Genomic DNA, 22370 nt, shown 5'->3' on the forward strand with positions numbered 1-22370 from the left:
ATGATTAATACGAATCATAATAAAAATATTATTTTTATTAAATCATTATTACAATTACATTTGTATGATTAATTCCAAGAATTGTTCTTTTTTAATGTCACTTTCTTCATTTATTTTTTTTCTTCCTCTTTTACCTCTTTTCATTATTGATAAATTTTTCATTTTTATTTCAATTTTTTATATATATGAATTATACATATCATTCTATTATTAATATTATTGTTATAGTAAAAATTATTATTATTTTAATTATTCGTATTACTCCTATTTCTAATTAAATTATTATCATGCATAGGTTATCCTTCCTCTTGTCATCATTGATACTTTTGCTGATGATCCTGTTGTTCTTGTCTCCTACATGCTTTTTTGTATTGTGTGGGTCTTATCACTCATAGTACCAGTGTCGGTAGAAAAAAAAAAATCATGAGGTAATGACAATTGAGGATAACACGATGGGCTTCCTTGTCTTCCATTCTTGTGGCAAACACCCAAGTCTGCTCACAGCTTGCTTGCAACAACATGGCAATGCAGGTGCCTGTTAAGAGGATGCACTACTTAGCATTCGTTTTACAAATACCTCTTCTCGCACTTAAGTTAGTTGCTAAGTTAAAAAGGAACATAACAAATGAAATATCAATAATATAATACATACGAAAAAAATATTACCTATTAGTTTGATTTTAGAAATATTATGATAATACTAATGAAAATAACCATAATAAATGTTGATAATGATGAGAATAAGAATAACATTGATTATGATTATATAAAAACATTCAAGATAACGATAACAATCATTATTATTATTATCATATTAAGATCAAACTAGTTAGAATGACCATTATTAATTTTTTTAATAATTCTTAATGACTGATATCATAATTTCTTCATATAGATATCATGTTAATGGAATGTAACTCCAACAACAATGATAGAAGTAAATGAGATCCTTATATTTCATTATGGTTATTATTTTCCTTCATATCATTGCCATCAGAATATGCATTAAAATTATAAAGACCCATAATTCATTCTAAATCATGATGATTCTCATTCAAGAATACTTTCCCATTTTCCTATTCCACTCTCATTTTGCTTCATCATTTTCCATCCCTTTTTGCCTTTTCATTCTATATCATTTCATGCTTATTCATATGCATTTCTTTTAGTTTGTATTATCAAAAATATTTTCATTAGCATCATTATCATTAATAGAATAATAATCACGATTATAACATTATTGCCATCAACATTAAACATTGGCATGTTTCATTCCCAACCTCAGTTCCCTTCCATTTTGTTTCTCATTAACATCATCACACAGTTTTTCATTTTCATTTTTATCCTCGCAAGTCTCAGAATCATACCAGTCATAACTCCTCCTTCTGCAACTCTTTGTCACTCTATACATTCTGTATAATTCCCCTTCTACTCTTTTGGACACTCTATACTTTCCATCTGATACTTTTCTTTCTCCTACACTTTGACATTATATTTTCTGTATAATTTTCTTCTCCTCCTCTTTGTCACTCTATACTTTCTGTATAATACTTCCTCTCCTATTCTATGTCACTCCATACTTTTCTGTATAATTCTCCCTCTCTAACTCTGTTGTCACTCTATAGTATAGAGTGACCAAAGAGTAGAAGAGAATTATACAGAACACGTAAATAAGTCTATACGTTCTGTATAATTCTCCTTCTACTCTTTGTCACTCTATACTTTTCTGTAAATTCTCCTTCTACTCTTTGTCACAATACTTTCTGTTTATTAATTTTCCTTCTCCTCCTCTTTGTCACTCTATACTTTCTGTATAATTTTCCTTCTCCTCCTCTTTGTCACTCTTTACTTTCTGTATAATTCTCCTTCTCCTAGTCTTTGTCACTCTATATTTTCTGTATAATTCTCCTTCTCCTACTCTTTGTCACTCTATATTTTCTGTATAATTCTCCTTCTCCTACTCTTTGTCACTATACTTTCTGTATAATTCTCCTTCTACTCTTTGTCACTATACTTTTTGTATAATTCTCCTTCTCCTACTCTTTGTCACTCTATACTTTCTGTATAATTCTCCTTCTCCTACTCTTTGTCACTCTATACTTTCTGTATAATTATCCTTCTCCTACTCTCTGTCACTCTATATTTTCTGTATAATTCTCTTTCTCCTATTCTTTGTCACTCTATACTTTCTGTATAATTATCCTTCTCCTACTCTTTGTCACTCTATACTTTCTGTATAATTCTCCTTCTCCTACTCTTTGTCACTCTATACTTTCTGTATAATTATCCTTCTCCTACTCTTTGTCACTCTATACTTTCTGTATAATTCTCCTTCTCCTACTCTTTGTCACTCTATACTTTCTGTATAATTTTCCTTCTCCTCCTCTTTGTCACTCTATACTTTCTGTATAATTTTCCTTCTCCTCCTCTTTGTCACTCTATACTTTCTGTATAATTTTCCTTCTCCTCCTCTTTGTCACTCTATACTTTCTGTATAATTTTCCTTCTCCTCCTCTTTGTCACTCTATACTTTCTGTATAATTCTCCTTCTCCTAGTCTTTGTCACTCTATAGTATAGAGTGACAAAGAGTAGAAGGAGAATTATACAGAACGTATAGAGTCTATACTTTCTGTATAATTCTCCTTCTACTCTTTGTCACTATACTTTTTGTATAATTCTCCTTCTCCTACTCTTTGTCACTCTATACTTTCTGTATAATTCTCCTTCTCCTACTCTTTGTCACTCTATACTTTCTGTATAATTATCCTTCTCCTACTCTCTGTCACTCTATATTTTCTGTATAATTCTCCTTCTCCTACTCTTTGTCACTCTATAGTATAGAGTGACAAAGAGTAGAAGGAGAATTATACAGAACGTATAGAGTCTATACTTTCTGTATAATTCTCCTTCTACTCTTTGTCACTATACTTTTTGTATAATTCTCCTTCTCCTACTCTTTGTCACTCTATACTTTCTGTATAATTCTCCTTCTCCTACTCTTTGTCACTCTATACTTTCTGTATAATTTTCCTTCTCCTCCTCTTTGTCACTCTATACTTTCTGTATAATTTTCCTTCTCCTCCTCTTTGTCACTCTATACTTTCTGTATAATACTCCTTCTCCTATTCTTTGTCACTCCATACTTTCTGTATAATTCTCCATCTCCTACTCTTTGTCACTCTATAGTATAGAGTGACAAAGAGTAGAAGGAGAATTATACAGAACGTATAGAGTCTATACGTTCTGTATAATTCTCCTTCTACTCTTTGTCACTATACTTTTTGTATAATTCTCCTTCTCCTACTCTTTGTCACTCTATACTTTCTGTATAATTATCCTTCTCCTACTCTTTGTCACTCTATACTTTCTGTATATTCTCCTTCTCCTACTCTTTGTCACTCTTTACTTTCTGTATAATTTTCCTTCTCTTTGTCACTCTATACATTCTGTATAATTTTCCTTCTCCTCCTCTTTGTCACTCTATACTTTCTGTATAATTTTCCTTCTCCTCCTCTTTGTCACTCTATACTTTCTGTATAATTTTCCTTCTCCTCCTCTTTGTCACTCTATACTTTCTGTATAATTTTCCTCCTCTTTGTCACTCTATACTTTCTGTATAATTTTCCTTCTCCTCCTCTTTGTCACTCTATACTTTCTGTATAATTCTCCTTCTCCTCCTCTTTGTCACTCTATACTTTCTGTATAATTCTCCTTCTCCTACTCTTTGTCACTCTATACTTTCTGTATAATTTTCCTTCTCCTCCTCTTTGTCACTCTTTACTTTCTGTATAATTTTCCTTCTCCTCCTCTTTGTCACTCTATACTTTCTGTATAATTTCCCTTCTCCTCCTCTTTGTCACTCTATACTTTCTGTATAATTTTCCTTCTCCTCCTCTTTGTCACTCTTTACTTTCTGTATAATTTTCCTTCTCCTCCTCTTTGTCACTCTATACTTTCTGTATAATTTCCCTTCTCCTAGTCTTTGTCACTCTATATTTTCTGTATAATTCTCCTTCTCCTCCTCTTTGTCACTCTATACTTTCTGTATAATTTTCCTTCTCCTCCTCTTTGTCACTCTATACTTTCTGTATAATTTCCCTTCTCCTAGTCTTTGTCACTCTATATTTTCTGTATAATTCTCCTTCTCCTACTCTTTGTCACTCTATATTTTCTGTATAATTCTCCTTCTCCTACTCTTTGTCACTCTATAGTATAGAGTGACAAAGAGTAGAAGGAGAATTATACAGAACGTATAGAGTCTATACGTTCTGTATAATTCTCCTTCTACTCTTTGTCACTATACTTTCTGTATAATTCTCCTTCTCCTACTCTTTGTCACTCTATACTTTCTGTATAATTCTCCTTCTCCTACTCTTTGTCACTCTATACTTTCTGTATAATTATCCTTCTCCTACTCTCTGTCACTCTATATTTTCTGTATAATTAACCTTCTCATAGTCTTTCTCACTCATTCACCTTCTCATCATCATTCTCACTCACATTCACCTTCTCATTGTCATTCTCACTCACATTCACCTTCTCATTGTCATTCTCACTCATTCACCTTCTCTATCATTCTTACTCACATTCACCTTCTCATTGTCATTCTCACTGATTCACCTTCTCATGTCATTCTCATTCACATTCCCCTTCTCATTGTCATTCTCACTCACATTCACTTTTCGCATTGTCATTCTCACTCACATTCATCTTTTCATTCTCATTCCCATCCACATTCACCTTCTCTTTGTCATTCCTACTTACATTCACCTTCTCATTGTCATTCTCACTGATTCACCTTCTCATTGTCATTCTCACTCGTATTCTCCTTCTTATGTCATTCTCACTCACATTCACCTTCTCATTTTCATTCTCACTCTCACTCACATTAACCTTTTAATTGTCATTCTCACTTACTCACATTCTCATTGCCATACTCACTCGCATTCAACTTCTCATTGTCATTCTCACTCACATTCATCTTTTCATTGTCCTTCTTACTCACGTTCACCTTCTCATTATCATTTTAACTCACATTTACATTCTGATTGTCATTCTCACTCACATTCAATCCCCTTCTTATTATAATTCTCACTCACATTCCCCTTCTCATTGTCATTCTCACTCACATTCACCTTCTCATTATCATTCTCACTCACATTCACCTGCTCACCGTCATTCTCACTCACATTCACCTTCTCATTGTCAATCTCACTCACATTCACATTCTCACTGTCATTATCACTCACATTCTCCTTATTTTCATTCTCACTCACATTCACCTCATTTTCATTCTCACTCACATTCACCTCACTGTCATTGTCATTCACATTCACCTTTTAATTGTCATTCACACTCACTTTCACATTCTCATTTTCATTCTCACTCACCTTCACCTTATCATTGTCTTACTCACATTCACTTTCTTATTGTCATTCTCACTCACATTCATCTTCTCACTGTCATTTTCACTTACATTCACCTTCTCATTGTCATTCTCACTCACATTCACCTTTTCATTATCATTATCATCCACATTCACCTTCTCATTGTCATTCCTACTCACATTCACCTTCTCACTGTCATTCTCACTCACATTCACCTTATCATTATCATTCTCACTCACTTTCACCTTCACATTGTCATTCTCACTCACATTCACCTTCTCGTTATCATTCTCACTCACATTCACCTTCGCATTGTCATTTTCACTTACACTCACCTTCTCATGTCATTCTCACTCGCATTCACCTTCTCATTGTCATTCTCACTCACATTCACCTTCTCACTTTCATTCTCATTCATATTAACCTTCTCATTGTCATTCTCACTCACATTCACCTCATTGTCATTCTCACTCACATTCACCTTCTAATTGTCATTCTCACTCACATTCATCTTCTCATTGTCATTCTCACTCACATCTGCCTTCTGATTTTTATTTTCACTCACATTCACTTTCTCATTTTCATTCTCACTCACATTCATCTTCTCATTGTCATTCACACTGACATTCACCTTCTCATTTTCATTCTGACTCACATTCAACTTCTCATTTTCACTCACATTCACCTTCTAACTTTCATTCTCACTCACATTCACCTTCTCATTGTCATTCTCACTCACATTCACCTTCTCATTGTCATTCTCACTCATAATTACCTTATTTTCATTCTCAGTCATATTCATCTTCTCATTGTCATTCTCACTCACATTCACCTCATTGTCATGCTCACTCACATTCACCTTCTCACTGTCATTCTTATTAACATTCACTTTCTCACTGTCATTCTTATTCACATTCACCTTCTCACTGTCATTCTCACTCACATTCACCTTCTCATTGTCATTTTCATTCTCACTCACATCCACCTTCTCATTGTTATTCTCACTCACATTCTACTATCACTATCATTTTCACTCACATTCAACTTCTGACTGTCATTCTCACTCATATTCACTTTCTCATATTCATTCACACTCACTTTCACCTTATTTTCATTCTCACTCACATTCAGTTCACTGTCATTCTCACTCACATTCACCTTCTCATTGTCATTCTCATTCACATTCACTTTCTCACTGTCATTCTCACTCACATTCCCCTCATTGTCATTCTCACTCATTCACCTTCTCACTGTCACTCTCACACACATATTCACCTTCTCACTGTCATTCTCACTCACATTCACCTCACTGTCATTCTCACTCATATTCACCTTTTAACTCTCATTTACACTCACTTTCACTTTTTCATTTTTATTCTCACTCATATTCACCTTATTGTCATTCTCACTCACATTCAGCTTCTCATTGTGATTCTCACTCACATTCACCTTCTTCCTGTAATTCTCACTCCCAATCACCTTCGCATTGTCATCCTCACTTCCCTTCTCACGCTCATTACTCACAAACAGACGTCTAACACAAGCATCTTCCTCCCTCAGGTTGGACTCCCTTACACTGGGCTTCCTTTAACGGCCATCATGCTGTTGCAGAGACGCTCCTCGAGAAGGGCGGAGAAGTGAACGCCAAGACTAATGATGGTAAGGCGATTGGAAAGCGAGTGACTTCTTAAAGGCACCAGAAGAATTTTGCTTTTGTTTCTTTTCTCCTCTTTGTCTTTGTGGAAATTTATAAGAAATACTATTATGATTTAACAAGGAAATCTTTATCATCATTTATCATTAATTTTATTGATATTCATTTCTTTATTCTATGATTTTTTAGATAAAATATTTTAATAGGTTATCCTATAAAATATTTTCATAGATTATTCTATAAAATAGAAATGAATAGATTTTTCTATAGTTCTTTATAGTATAAATGTTATAATGATGAGTCATAACAATTATGATGATAATAAGTATGATAATCTTAATTATTATTGATATTATCATTATAATGATTAGTAATAACAATTATGATACTAATGAGGATGATTATCCTAAGTATTTTTATATAATATCATTATTATTTTCATGATTATCTAAAAGAAATATGATCATCCTCATCATCAATCATAAACATCATCAATGGTCATATTCATATTATCATTATTATTTCATTACTATTACTATTTTCTTCTCATTATTGTTATTTTGATAGAGATCCTGTTCTTGTTCTCCTACATGCTTTTATTGGTGGTGTTGTTGCGAGGTCTTTGTCAGTGATGACAAAGACAATGATGATAATGGAGAAAGTAATGGCAACAAAAGCAACAACAATAATGACGATAATGAAAAGTTTCATAATGTTGATGGTGGTAATGAAAACAATATTAATGATAAAGTAATCATCACTGATAATGTTGATGATAACACTTTCGTGATGATAATAGAACTAATGATAATGGTAATGATATAATTATAATGATGATAATGATGGTGATTGGAAGGTGAATAATGATAGTGATAATATTAAGGAAGGAAATATTTTATGATACTGATGATAACACTCTCATGGTAATGATGGAACTAATGATAATGATATAATGATAATAATGATGGTGATTGGAAGGTGAATAATGATAGTAATAACAGTAATGATGGAAATAATATTTATTGATTATGATGATAATTCTTATTATATTGAATATTTTAAATATTGATTATAAATGATTATAAATTTATTATGAATTGTAATTATCATTAATGATAATGATTATTTTTAGTGATAATGATTATTTTTGTTATTATCACTTTTAGAAATTATCATCATCACTTATTATTTTTATCATCATTAATATTTTCATTGTCATTATTATTATTATTATCATTACTAATATTATATTACCATTATTATTAGAATTATCATTATTATTATCTTCATTATTATTGTTATCCTCATTATCATTATTATTAATGTGTTGTCATAATTATCTTTACTAATATTTCTATCATTATGATTGATTTTTTTTTATTACCATTGCTATCATTCTAGCTATCATAATTACTGTTATTATTGCAATGGTCTTCATAAATATAATAATAAAAACAATAAGAATTACAATAGTTATCATAGGAATAACAAAGAAAATTATATTATTGATAAATAATTATCAAACGTTCATTTTCATTAAAATATTCCTTCTCATTATCATACACATTTTTTATTTTTCCTTTTCATTATTCTTATTTTCATTAAAATTCTTATTATTCGCAATTTTATTAATAAGCAAAATATGTATACTATTCTTTGCCCTTATCCTTATCACCCTAATTATCTCTATTAATCTCATTCCTAAAACTAGTCTCATTCTCCCTCACATTCACCTTCTCACTGTCATTCTCACTCACATTCACCTTCTGATTGTTATTCTCACTGACATTCACCTTCTCATTGTCATTTCCACTCACATTCACCTTCGCATTGTCATCCTCACTTCTCTTCTCACGCTCATTACTCACAAACAGACGTCTAACAGAAGCATCTTCCTCCCTCAGGTGAGACTCCCTTACACTGGGCTTCCCGCAACGGCCAAGATGCTGTTGCAGAGACGCTCCTCGAGAAGGGCGGAGAAGTGAATGCCAAGGATGGATTAGGTAAGGCGATTGGAAAGCGAGTGACTTCTTAAAGGCACCAGAAGAATTTTGCTTTTGTTTCTTTTTTCTTCTTTGTCTGTATGGAATTTTATAACAATTAGTGTTATAATTTATTAAGGGAATCTTTATCATCTTTTATCATTAATTTTATTGATATTTATTTCTTTATTCTATGAATTTTTCAATAAAATATTTTCATAGAATATTCTATAAAATAGAAATAAATAGATTTTTCTGTTTCTTTATAATATAAATGTTATAATGATTAGTTATAACAATTCTGATAATAATAAGTATGATGATTTCAATTATTAATGATAATATCATTATTATTTCATCATTATTTAAAAGAAATATGATCATCCTCATCATTAATCATAATCATCATCAATGGTCCTATTCATATTATCATTATTATTTCATTACTATAAGTATCATTGTCACTCCCATTTCTACTAAATTATCAATTGTTATCATCCTTCTTCTCATTATTGTTATTTTGATGGTGATCCTGTTCTTGTTCTCCTACATGCTTTTGTTGGTGGTGTTGTTGCGAGGTCTTTGTCAGTGATGACAAAGACAATGATGATAATGGAGAAAGTAATGGCAACAAAAGCAACAACAATAATGACGATAATGAAAAGTTTCATAATGTTGATGGTGGTAATGATAACAATATTAAAGATAAAGTAATCATCACTGATAATGTTGATGATAACACTTTCATGATGATAATAGAACTAATGATAATGGTAATGACTTATTTATGATAACAATGATAATAATACTGGTGATGATGAATAATGATAGTAATAAATTTAGAAATATAAGTTTAGTTAAGTCCCCCCTAACGGCGAGTCCGTTTTCTTTGACATACGTAATGTCTCCCATGTTCCACCAATATTTGATGTTTTTTATTTTACGCTTATTTACAACAAGAAAGACATGTTTTGTTTATGTTACACCATTTATTAGGTGTATGTTTTTCCATTATGAAGACTATATATTTTAACTGCATTGAAACAGAAGTGTAAATCATTTTATATCAATATGATTTTCAGAATAAATTAGCAGACGCTCAACAACACCACGTGTTTCAATGGCTAAAGAACATCTTTATTTACTGCACGAATGTGCCAAGAAAACCCCACATGTATAATTCTCCTACTCTTTGTCACTCTATATTTCTGTATAATTCTCTATATTATATATATAATATATATATATACATATATATATATATATATATATATATATATATATATATATATATAATATATATATATTACTGATAAATAATTATCAAACATTCATTTTCATTATAATATTCTTTCTCATTATCATACATATATATATATATTTTTCTTGTTTCTATACCTTTTCATAATTCTTATTTACATTAACATTCTAAGTATTTGCAATTTTATTAATATTCAAAATATCCATACTATTCCTAGCCCTTACCCTTATCACCCTAATCATCTCTATTAATCTCATTCCTAAAACTAGTCTCATTCTCCCTCACATACCTTCTCACTGTCATTCTCACTCACATTCACCTTTGCATTGTCATCCTCACTTCCCTTCTCACATTCATTACTCACAAACAGACGTCTAACACAAGCATCTTCCTCCCTCAGGTTTGACTCCCTTACACTTTGCTTCCTTGAACGGCCAAGATGCTGTTGCAGAGACGCTCCTCGAGAAGGGCGGAGAAGTGAACGCCAAGGCTAATGATGGTAAGGCGATTGGAAAGCGAGTGACTCCTTTAAGGCGCCAGAAGAATTTTGCTTTTGTTTCTTTTCTCATCTTTGTCTTTATGGAAATTTATATGAATCATTATTCAGATCTAATAAGGATATCTCTATCATCAGGTTTTCTTATTTCTTCATCATTCATTATTCTTTTCTATTTATCCATTCCTTATGTTTTAGTTATTTATTGGAGTTATTTGTAAATGTCACTTATTTATTATAATTTATCATATGTATTTCAATGTTATGATTATTATCATAAAAATATTCAATATCATTATACTACTATATCATATTATTTATTTCAATTACATTTGTATTATTATTTCAAGAATTTTCTTTTTGTAATTGTCACTTTTCATCATTCACCTTTTTTCTTCCTCTTTTACTCTTTTCATTATTGATATCATTTTCATTTTTACTTCTATTTTTCTTATATATGATTTTATGCATATCATTGCCATTGTTATTATTATTGTTGTAGTTAGAGTTATCATTATTTTAATTATTCCTATTACTCCTTTTTTCTATTTAAATTATTATCATATGTTATCCTTCCTCTTGTCATTATTGATAATTTTGCTGATGATCCTGTTGTTCTTGTTCTCGTTGTTGAGGTGGTGGAAGATGTCATCTTCTATGCGTGAATTAACGAAGTTTGGCTTGTCAATGTACAGATAATTGATGTGGGGATCAGAGAAACACAGCTACTGCGTATAAGCGTGTATTCGGGGGGAAGTCCATGGAGAGAAGAAGGGTTGTTTACATTACACTTTGTAAATATTGCCGTAGGGTGGCGCATATAAAAGAAAACATTCATTTCGGGGGTAACTAAATTAAACATGAGGTATTCTTCTGAGGTATAAACAGTAGATATAAAATTATAAGCATCCTTATTCTATCATAATCTTTAATTATTCTAACGCTCGTACATGCTTTTCTTGTAGTTGTGAGGTCTTTATCACTCATAGTACCAGTGTCGGTAAATCATGATGGTAATGACAATGAGGATAACACGATGGCTTCCTTGTTCTTCCTTCTTGCAAACACCCAAGTCTGCTCACAGCTTGCTTGCAACAAACATGGCTATGCAGGTGCTGTTAAGAGGAATGCACTACTTAGCATTCGTTTTACAAAATACCTCTTCTCGCAACTTAAGTTAGGTTTGCTAAGTACAAAGGTAACATATCCAAATGTAATATCAATAATATAAGTTCATACAAAAGATATTACCTATTTTGTTTGATTATCATAATGATAATGATAATAAAAATAACAACCATAATAATGATGATAATGATAAGAATAAGAATAACATTGATTATGATTCTGTAAAAAACATTAAAGATAACGATAACAATCATTATTATTATCAATATTAAGATCAAAATAGTTAGAATGACCATTATTATTTTTTAATAATTCTTATGACTGATATCATAATTTCTTTCATTATAAATATTATGTTAATGGTAATAGTAACTCCAACATTATTTTCCTTCCTATCATTGACATCAGATTATGCATTAATATTATAATGATCATAATCATTCTTCAAATCATGCTGATTCTCATTCATGAATACTTTTCCATTTTCATTTCCACTCATTTTCTTCATCATTTTCCATCCCTTTCATTTCATTATCTAGTCATTTCATGCTTATTCATAAGGTGTCCTTTTTGTTTGTATTTATCATAAATATTTTCATTGGCATTATTATCATTGATATAATAATCATTACGATTATAACAATTGTTGCCATTCAAATTAACATTGACATTTTCATTCCCAACCTCAGTTCCCTTCTCATTTTGATTCTCATTAACATCATCACCACAGTTTTAATTTTAATTTTTATCCTTGCAAGTCTCAGAACCATTCCAGTCATAACTCTCCTTCTCCTACTCTTTGTCAGTCTATACTTTCTGTATAATTATCCTTCTCCTACTCTTTGTTACTATGTTTTCTTTATAATTCTCCTTCTCCTACTCTTTGTTACTCTATATTTTCTGTATAATTCTCCTTCTCCTACTCTTTGTCACTATAATTTCTGTATAATTTCCCTTCTCCTACTCTTTGTCACTCTATATTTTCTGTACAATTTTCCTTCTCCTACTATTCTTTGTCACTTTACATTCTCTTTATAATTCTTCTACTCTTTGTCACTTCATTTTCTGTACAATTCTCCTTCACCCACACTTCATCATATTTATTTCTCTTCTCATTATCCCTCTCAGTTCTCTCTTTCCCATTAATGGGTTGTCCTAACTCATTACTTATACCATTGTTTATATTAACACTTGTTATTTTTACTTACATTTGTAGAATATCATTGGTTATTTTCATTATTATTTTTAGAGATGTTATATTGTTTTATAACTAACTTTATTATGCTGTAATAATTATCATCCTCTTTTGTTATTCATATTTGTATTCTTTTTCTAATTACTTCTATCAATATTTTGTTATGTATGAATATATATATATATATATATATATATATATATATATATATATATATATATATATATATATATATATGTATATATATATATATATATATATATATATATATATACATATATATATATATATATATATATATATATATATATATATATATATATATATATATATATATATATATATATATGTGTATGTGTGTGTGTGTGTGTGTGTGTGTGTATATATGTGTGTGTGTGTGTGTGTGTATTGTCGTCATCAATATTATTGTCATATTTCATCATCATATATATATCTTGATTTATATAATATATTCTTAAATCTATATCATATCTTTATCATTATATATTCACATCTCACTTATTTCTGAACAAATTTGAATAAAAATGAAAATAAGAAAATTAAACAAGTGTTTCATTGAAGAGCAACATTTAAACATTGACAAGTTCTACAGTCAAGTTTACCTTCAGGACAGACAGCAATGCACTTGGCAGCTTTGAAGGGACACACGGCAGTGCTGGAAGTCCTTCGGGAGGGCGGGGCCGACGTGGACGCTGCAGATGATTATGGCAACACGCCCCTTCACAAAGCAGCTTCACAAGGGCATCTTCTCGCTATATTCATGTTGACGAAATTTGGGGCTTCCACGTACAAGAAGAATAAGAGTGGAAGGACTCCGCAGGACTTGATGCCGAGATCTTCCTCCACAGAGAGCCGTGGCATGGAACTTTTCCAAAGCGCGTCCATGGTAATAGATTGTATTGGTCAGACTCTGGTCCTTCCTCTGTCACCATTGGTTTTCAAAGTTGTGCATCATGGGCAGTGCCATGGTTTTTTATATAATGAGACATAACATACTAATGCATTTATCTGTTGAATATTGATTACTTTCAGACTCACATGGCGGAAGGTTGGGTTGCAACCGAGAAGGAAAGGATCAGATTGCAAAGAGAAATCCAAGTGCTGAAGGTGAGTTTTTATAGAGTCAAGGGATCAAAAAACAGAAATCAAAAGGATAATGAAACGGTGGGGAATGATCAGTGGAATGACAGAAAATATAGCTACTATTTATAATCAAACGAAAACCTTTCTAAAATCCATTATGAATTTTCCTTCTTTTGGTGTGGACTGGAGATGTGCAGAAAGCAGGATAGTCAGACAGGCAGACAGACAGGCAGACATTTATAGATAAGGAGAGACGGGGTGAACTAGGGAAGTATTTAGGATGAAATGCAAAGCAAAATGTAAGGGTTTTGGTGATGGCTAATCTTTTATAAGTATTTGATCCGCTTGATTCTTTTACGACTCCAATCTCCTTATCTCGTGGTTATCAGCTTTCCCTCCATCCATCGACAATGTCAGGAAGGAAATGACTTGTTATCATGAGTGAGGCAATAATGATATGCTTACCACTTCCTTCTCTAGAAACAACATGAGCAGAAAGAGTGAGAGAGTAATTAGTTGATGAACAAGTAGATACAGATAGAAAGAGAGAGAGAGAGAAAGTTCATTTCGTTTGTATTTTTTAGCACTTATGATACCTATTCCTACCTTATACAGAAGCAGCATGAGCAGGAAAAGCAAGAAATTAGTTATATAATAAACAAGTACAGAGAGAGAGAGAGGTAATGTCAGAGAGAAAGTTCATTTTGTTTGTCTTTTCGACCACTAATGATACTTTTTCCTTACTCATCCAGAAGCAGCATGAGCAGAAAGAGCGAGTGATCAGTGCGAAAAGTCCCGAGATAGTGAATCTACAGAAGGAGACCAGAGACCTGAAGGAAGACCTGAGGAAGAAGGAAGAGGAGATTGTATTACTCAAGGTATGCACAGGAGAGAGCGAGGAAGAGGGACGAAATAACAGAGAGAAAGGAGGAGAGGAAAGGGAAAGATATAGAACAATGGTTAAGAAAGAGGAGAGTTAATGTGAGATAGCGTTGTCTTATTAGTAGCTTGTTGTCTGGATAACCTGGAGCTTCCTGAATAAGTCCTTGTAGGTGTGAACCTCAACTATTCCAAACGAAGAGAGAAAAGGTTGCAGGATTTGTGCAAATGTAAATGCAACATGATGAGCAATTTTCTTTACTTCCAAAATGCATTAGCCTCTTTTTAAAAGTGATTTTATTTGTCAAAATGATATTACTGGATGGTCGTGCGATTCCACTTGCTTTGCCTGTGATGCCTTGCTCTTCTCCTCAAGCCTTTAGGACAGAGACATCCCTACAGTGTTGTCTTCTCTTACAGGAGGAGCAAGGACATGAGAGGAGTAGGATGGAGACTGAGGTGACTAATCTGCAGACGGAAAACAGCAAACTGAAGGATATCCTATGTCTCAGAGAAAGGGAGATCAGAGAGCTAAAGGTAAGAGCAAGAGCTTCCGAAATACATCAACCCCTTTTTAAAACTGATTTTATTTGTCGAAGCGAGATTACTACTTGGTCGTGCAATTCCATTTGCTTTGCCTGTGATGCTAGGTTCTTCTCCCTAATCCCTTTAGGACAGAGACATCCCTACAGTGTTGTCTTCTACAGGATATGCAGGAGGAGCAAGGACGGGAGAGGAGTAGGATGGAGACTGAGGTGACTAATCTGCATGCAGAAAACAGCGAAATGAAGGATATCCTATGTCTGAAGGAAAGGGAGATCAGAGAGCTAAAGGTAAGAATAAGAAGAAAGAAAAGAGGAGAGAGAAAGAGACTAAAATAAGGAGAGAAACAATGAAGAAGTATTGTATTCACACATATGTATTTCTACATGGTTGAGTATACATTTCCGTCCCGTTAAGAAGGCGTGACAGTCCTTTACTTTACAGGAGCAACACACAGCGGACGTCGGGAACGCGACGAACAGGTCGGAGGGCGAGGATGCGAAAGTGAGGAGGATATTAATTCTTATGACTTATGATGCATTGCACTTAGGGTGATAATAATTCTGAGAATTAACTTCAGTGGTGATATTAGTGCTCGTAACGTAAATGTAGTTCCACTGAGGATGATGTTAATGCTTTAGACAGAACTTCAAGAAAGGAAGATTGGGAGACAGATAAAGTGCGAGAGAAGGAATTAGAACAAAGGAGGGAAAGGTTGAAGGAGAGGGAGAAATACATTTATACAGAGAGAGAGAAAGATAAAGAGAAAGAGAGTGAATGGGAGGAAGAACAGGCATAGTGGTGACAGGAGGAGACCGCATGTCATGTCCCTGGCGCCTTTTGCACACAGGATCGTCTGGAAGAAAGAGCCAGGAAGATTCAGGAGCTGAGGGCGGAGGTGAGGGAGATGGAGGAGCAGCTGACGCAAGCCGAGGTAACCTTTCCTTTGGAGGTCAAGCGGAAGTACAAATACACAGGGATTGAAGTCACTTCTGGCCAAAGGGAGATGCAAGATGTAGATGCAACAATAACAACAATAAAAATAGATTGATAGATTTGCATTCAGTGGAATCAGTTGCACAGTACATTAGGCTACATATGTGTGTATGAAGTATATCTCGAATCTTATATGTATATGTTAGAACTAATTAAGATTTTATTTTGCAGGAGCAACACCTGGAAGAGGTGAGGAACCTGAGAAGAATACAACGCACGAGAGAGGAAGAGACAGCCGAAGAAAATAGGGAATTGAGTCAAATGTTAAGAAATCGGGAAGAGAAGATTGAGTCCCTGAAGGTAGGCAAAAGACGATGCACACAAACAGATATGAACACTAAAATACACAGCAGACACATACACTTCCACACACATACATATAATTTCTCTCTCTATCTTTTAAAGAATCAAAGCAAATTCTCCAGTATCCAACAGTGCAGGGCAGACATTCAAAGCATCTCAAAGTATTAGAGTATCTCTCAAAGGCTCAAAGTAATCTCTTTACTTATGGCAGTCTAATGATTTGAAAAACTTAATTTCCAGGAACCTATTTTTTGTCTTGGCTCTTGAATATTGTTATGCATTTTTGTGTGTTAAGAAAGAGTGAAAACCACACTATCATTCTTCTCCTGCTATTTAGTGTGAATGCAAAACTATCTTGCAGCCATGTGGAAAAGAAAAACGAGCATTGATGAGCATAATTCATAGAAAATATGAAGATGGAACTTGGCAGTGATTTGCACATTTCGTAGAAAGAATATATAAATACAAATATATATGCACAAATATCTAGATGTATATAATGTAAAAGAAAAGTTAATTCAGTCTTGCTTTGCAGGAGCAACACCTGGAAGAGATGAGGAATCTAAGAAGAGTGAAAGAGGAAGAGGCAGTTGAAGAAAAAAGGGAATTAAGGCAAATATTAAGAAATCGGGAAGAGAAGATTGAGTCCTTGAAGGTAGGTATGAGACGATGCACACTGGTGTTATACACATATGTGCATATATGTATATATATATATCTATATATCTATATATATATATGACTTGTAAGACCCAATTATTATAAAATATATATATATATATATATAATATATATATATATATATATATATATATATATATATATATATATATATATATATATATATATATTTATATATATTTATATATATATATATATATATATATTATATATATATATATATATATATATTATATATACATATATATATATATATATATATATATATATATATATATATATATATATATATATATATGTATATATAATTTTAAGAATACTGAAATACTAATGATGATAATGCGAATGAGGGTTCTAGTAAGACCCAATGATATCAATAATAAAAAGAATAGCAACAAATACCAATGCTGATAATGCCTGTAATAAAGACTGGAAAATATCTTAGGGAGGTAACTCTGCTTGCAGGAAATGCTCAGAGACCGAGAGGAGAAGCTGGGGGAGAGAGAGAGTCACCTGAAGCGAGCGGAGGTAAGGACACGTGCAAGAGATGATACACACATACAAACATGTATCTGTTTCTGTATCAATGGATTTATACACATCTCTATCAACACACACATAAACACTTACTTATATACAAAGATGAATTCAGAAATACATACCAAATCTTAAGAAAAGAATTGTCGTGATGACTATGGTAATCTTAATGATAGTAATAAGACATAATGATAATGGTGATAAAAAAGCCACATGAGACTAGAATCTAAAATGACTTCAATTTTCTTATAGAAATGTAAGACTAACCTCAGATTTAGTTGTCAGGAAAGGGCACATGAGACCAAAACTTAAGAACTGCCCTCAAGTTTAGTGTTCAATAAATTAATATATTGAAAAATTAATCAAGTTGAACATGGCACTTCCTCACCTGATAACAATAACAATAATAAGAAAAGAGAATAAAATAAGGAAGAGGAATCCTCCACTGCTTTCAGGCTTGATGTCCCGTGACCTTGCTCAGAAGCCGCCTCTCTTGGCGAAATCGGGGTCATTTCTAGACACTGACACCATATAGGAAAGGGCAAAGCACTGACTTCTTTTGCTAGATTTGATTGCTTAGTAAGACAAGTAAGTGAGGGATAGTAAGGGATAGAGAACTCGAAGTACTGTGATAGAAGATAGAAGTATTATAGAAGTAGTGTGTGTTAGTAAGGGATAGAGAAAGAGGGGCTTTAGGTGTTATAGAATGTAATAGAACATGGGGGAGATGTAGAGCCTACATATGGATATGATAAGGTTGATCTTTTTTCAGAGACAGTTACGAGTGCAAGAACGGAAGATGAGACATTTACATTCCCTATTAAGGGATAGAGGGTTTGAGGTGGAGGATTCAGAGGCAAGTATTTTGTAGATCCCTTTAATAATGTATGCTCTCTCTCTCTCTCTCTCTCTCTCTCTCTCTCTCTCTCTCTCTCTCTCTCTCTCTCTCTCTCTCTCTCTCTCTCTCTCTCTCTCTCTCTCTCTCTCTCTCTCTCTCTCTCTCTCTCTCTCTCTTATATATATAATGTCTATATATATTGATATATTTATGTGTGTGTGTTTGTGTGTGTGTGTGTGTGTGCGTATGTGTGTGTGTGTATATATATATATATATATATATATATATATATATATATATATATATATATATAAATATATATATTATATATATATATGTGTGTGTGTGTGTGTGTGTGTGTGTGTGCGTATGTGTATGTATATATATATAGATAGATAGATAGATAGATAGATAGATAGATACATACATATATATACATAATTACATATATACATACATACATACATTTATATGCATGTGTGTGTGCGTGTGTTTGTGCGTAACTGCGACTGTGGGTTTATACGTGCCTTCATGAGCGTGTGTGTGTGCATGCATGTGTATGTACATGTGAGTGTGTGCGTGCGTGCCTGTGTTTACGCGTGTGCTGGTGCGTGTTGTCATGTGAGAGAAATGTTTTTTGTGGAACTTTTAAAGTCACGAATAACATGGAGAGGATTTGAGTGACAGACAGCCCAAATGCAGTGCCTGTGAGTGTCTCAAATGCTCTTCTCCTTTGGGATTTGAAACCGTCTCAGGAGCTGGAGGCGGCGAGCGCTGGCCAGCCCTCGACCTCAGAGGCGTCTCTGCCACTCAGTCTTCTTGCGAGGAGGAGCAGGGGTCGGGGACCAGTGCGCAGCGACGAGCCTCCCCAAGCAGCAGGCAGGGACGAGCCTCCCCAAGCAGCAGGCAGGGACGAGCCTCCCCAAGCAGCAGGCAGGGACGAGCCTCCCCAAGCAGCAGGCAGGGACGAGCCTCCCCAAGCAGCAGGCAGGGTCGAGCCTCCCCAAGCAGCAGGCAGGGTCGAGCCTCCCCAAGCAACAGGCAGGGACGAGCCTCCCCAAGCAGCAGGCAGGGACAATCTTAAACTAGCAGCCGCCAAGGACCATTCTTCAGGTGCGGCCTAGGGGCGTGACCCTTGCCGTGTTAGCTCGCCCTCGGAAGGGAGCGACCAGTGAGCTCTAAAGACTCTTCGGCAGAAATTGTGTTTGTCTTTTGGAGAGGAAGAGACAATGGAGAAGGAAATAGTGTAGTTTTCTTGCAACTTTATCTATTTTGTTTTCCTCAAAAAAGATAAAACATAAGCAAATGTATATTTTCATATGTTTCCTGTCTATCCCTTCATATCCCTATAGATACATGATCATATATGAGCATATCTATAAGTATTAGTATAACCTTTTCTTGAATGATACTAGCAATGCATGCCATCTCCTTACCTTATATTACTCTTATAAAGCAGAAAGACCTTTGGTTCCTTTACCCAAAGAATAAGCTTTATGTTTATTACATGTTTATTACTCATTTCATTCCCAACGGGACAAAGAAATTTGCTCATTTCAGCTTCGTGTTAATGTTCAAGTATTTCCTCTACAAGTGAGAGTCCAAGGCCATGTACCTGAGAACCCCCTTTGTACTGAGTACTCGCATATACTTATTAGATGATATTGAATCATTTGCACTTAATACTCAATAGATAATACCTATACCTATTTTGCCTCACAGCCTCTTTGGGGAGACCGGGAACGTGTAGACTGCCCATGAACATGTGTTTGATTTTTTCTAAACCTATTTTGTCCTGTGGTGTAATAGGTTCCGTAACGGAATCAGTTCTGAATGAAAGGAATGGAAATCTCTGTTGCGTGTTTCAAGACTCTCGATATCTTGTTTTTCATATCAATAAAATTGGGTGAATATGTTCTGTTTTCTTAGCTTTTTCCTATTTGCCACTTCTGTATTCCTACTTTTCTTACAACTTTTATTTATTACTATTAATTTTTAGATAATTATCATTCATTTAGTTTAATCTACTGTTTAGAGTGGATCATGAATTGAGAAATTAAATTAAATCAAATTAATTAAGATAAAAAAAAGGAATGCATTTATATTTTTACTTCAGTTACTTGTCTGTTGTATTAAGACATCTACTTACCTGTCTATCTGTCTCCCTATCTTTTTGTCTTTTCATCTATATTTTTATCTCTCTTGTCTATCTCTACCTTCCTATCTATCTTTCTTCCTCTACATCTATCTTCATATCTCTGTATCTTATCCCTCTTTCTTCCTATCTCTCTATCTGTTTTATCTGACTCTCTTCTTATTCCTCTCTATTCCTATCTCCTCTTTCGATCTATGTTTCTCCATACCTCTTTACATTTACACACAGCATATAACTACATCCTCTTCTTCCTCCTCCTCCACCTACATTTTCCCTTCTCTGCTTTTTCCTGTTTCTCTTCTCCCCTTCCTCCTTCCCCCTTATTTTCCTCTTTCTCCTACTTTTCCCCTTCTCCCCTTCCTCTTTATATTCCTCTTCCTCTGCATTCACTCCCCTTCATCCTTATCTTCTTCCTCTTAGTTTTTCCTTTCTCTACCTCCTCCTCTTTCTCTTCTCCTCCCCCTCTCTCTCTTATCTTCCTCCTCTTCTTCATCTTTCCCTTCTCCACCTCATCTTTCTCTTCTCCTCTCCCTCCATCTTTTCTTCCACTTCCTCCTCCTCTTTCCTATCTCATTACCTTCTACCTTATCTTCGTCTTACTTCGCTTTCTCTTCTCATCCCCTTTCTCCTTCCCCCTCATTTTCCTCTTCATCCTCCTCTTTCCCTTCCCCCTTCCCATCCCCTTCTTTCCCTTCACTTTCCCCTCCTCCTTATCTTCCTCTTTCCCTTCTCCTTCCCTTCCTCCTTACCTTATGTTACTCTTCTAAAGCAGAAAGACCTCTGGTTCCTTTACCCAAAGAATAAGCTTTATGTTTATTACATGTTTATTACTCATTTCATTCTCAACGGGACAAAGAGATTTGCTCATTTGAGCTTCGTGTTAATGTTCAAGTATTTCCTCTACAAATGAGGGTCCAATGCCATGTACCTGAGAACCCCCTTTGCACTGAGTACTCGCATATACTTATTAGATGATATTGAATCATTTGCACTTAATACTCAATAGATAATACCTATACCTATTTTGCCTCACAGCCTCTTTGGGGAGACCGGGAACGTGTAGACTGCCCATGAACATGTGTTTGATTTTTTCTGAACCTATTTTGTCCTGTGGCGTAATAGGTTCCGTAACGGAATCAGTTCTGAATGAAAGGAATGGAAATCTCTCTTGCGTGTTTCAAGACTCTCGATATCTTGTTTTTCATATCAATAAAATTGGGTGAATATGTT

General features: G+C 33.8%; 1 protein-coding gene across 1 annotated transcript; it reads left to right on the plus strand.

Moving 5' to 3' along the window:
• The first annotated feature begins 431 nt into the window (after window positions 1-431).
• Window positions 432-20584, plus strand: LOC147466332 (uncharacterized). Its single transcript, XM_086535642.1, has 16 exons — window positions 432-531; window positions 6949-7047; window positions 8947-9045; window positions 10686-10784; window positions 13734-14011; window positions 14158-14232; window positions 14961-15086; window positions 15508-15624; window positions 15795-15920; window positions 16075-16134; window positions 16481-16564; window positions 16798-16926; window positions 17465-17584; window positions 18076-18138; window positions 18920-19003; window positions 19741-20584. Exons 1-16 carry the CDS (start codon window positions 432-434, stop codon window positions 20107-20109), a joined length of 2028 nt encoding a protein of 675 aa, XP_086391768.1. The 3' UTR covers window positions 20110-20584.
• Window positions 20585-22370: the final 1786 nt, after the last annotated feature.

This window comes from Penaeus japonicus, unplaced genomic scaffold (genome assembly GCF_977035675.1).
Source record: "Penaeus japonicus unplaced genomic scaffold, GWHDUDI00000001_assembly GWHDUDI00001711, whole genome shotgun sequence".
NCBI classification, from domain to species: domain Eukaryota; kingdom Metazoa; phylum Arthropoda; class Malacostraca; order Decapoda; family Penaeidae; genus Penaeus; species Penaeus japonicus.

What these genes read in the sequence shown, in the direction of transcription:
- LOC147466332 (XM_086535642.1), top strand. Translation starts at nt 432, where the DNA reads ATGACAATTGAGGATAACACGATGGGCTTCCTTGTCTTCCATTCTTGT. An exon ending in AGCAGCTGACGCAAGCCGAG is followed by an intron (nt 16,565 to 16,797) that starts GTAACCTTTCCT and finishes TTTATTTTGCAG; the next exon opens with GAGCAACACCTGGAAGAGGT. An exon ending in GTCACCTGAAGCGAGCGGAG is followed by an intron (nt 18,139 to 18,919) that starts GTAAGGACACGT and finishes ATCTTTTTTCAG; the next exon opens with AGACAGTTACGAGTGCAAGA.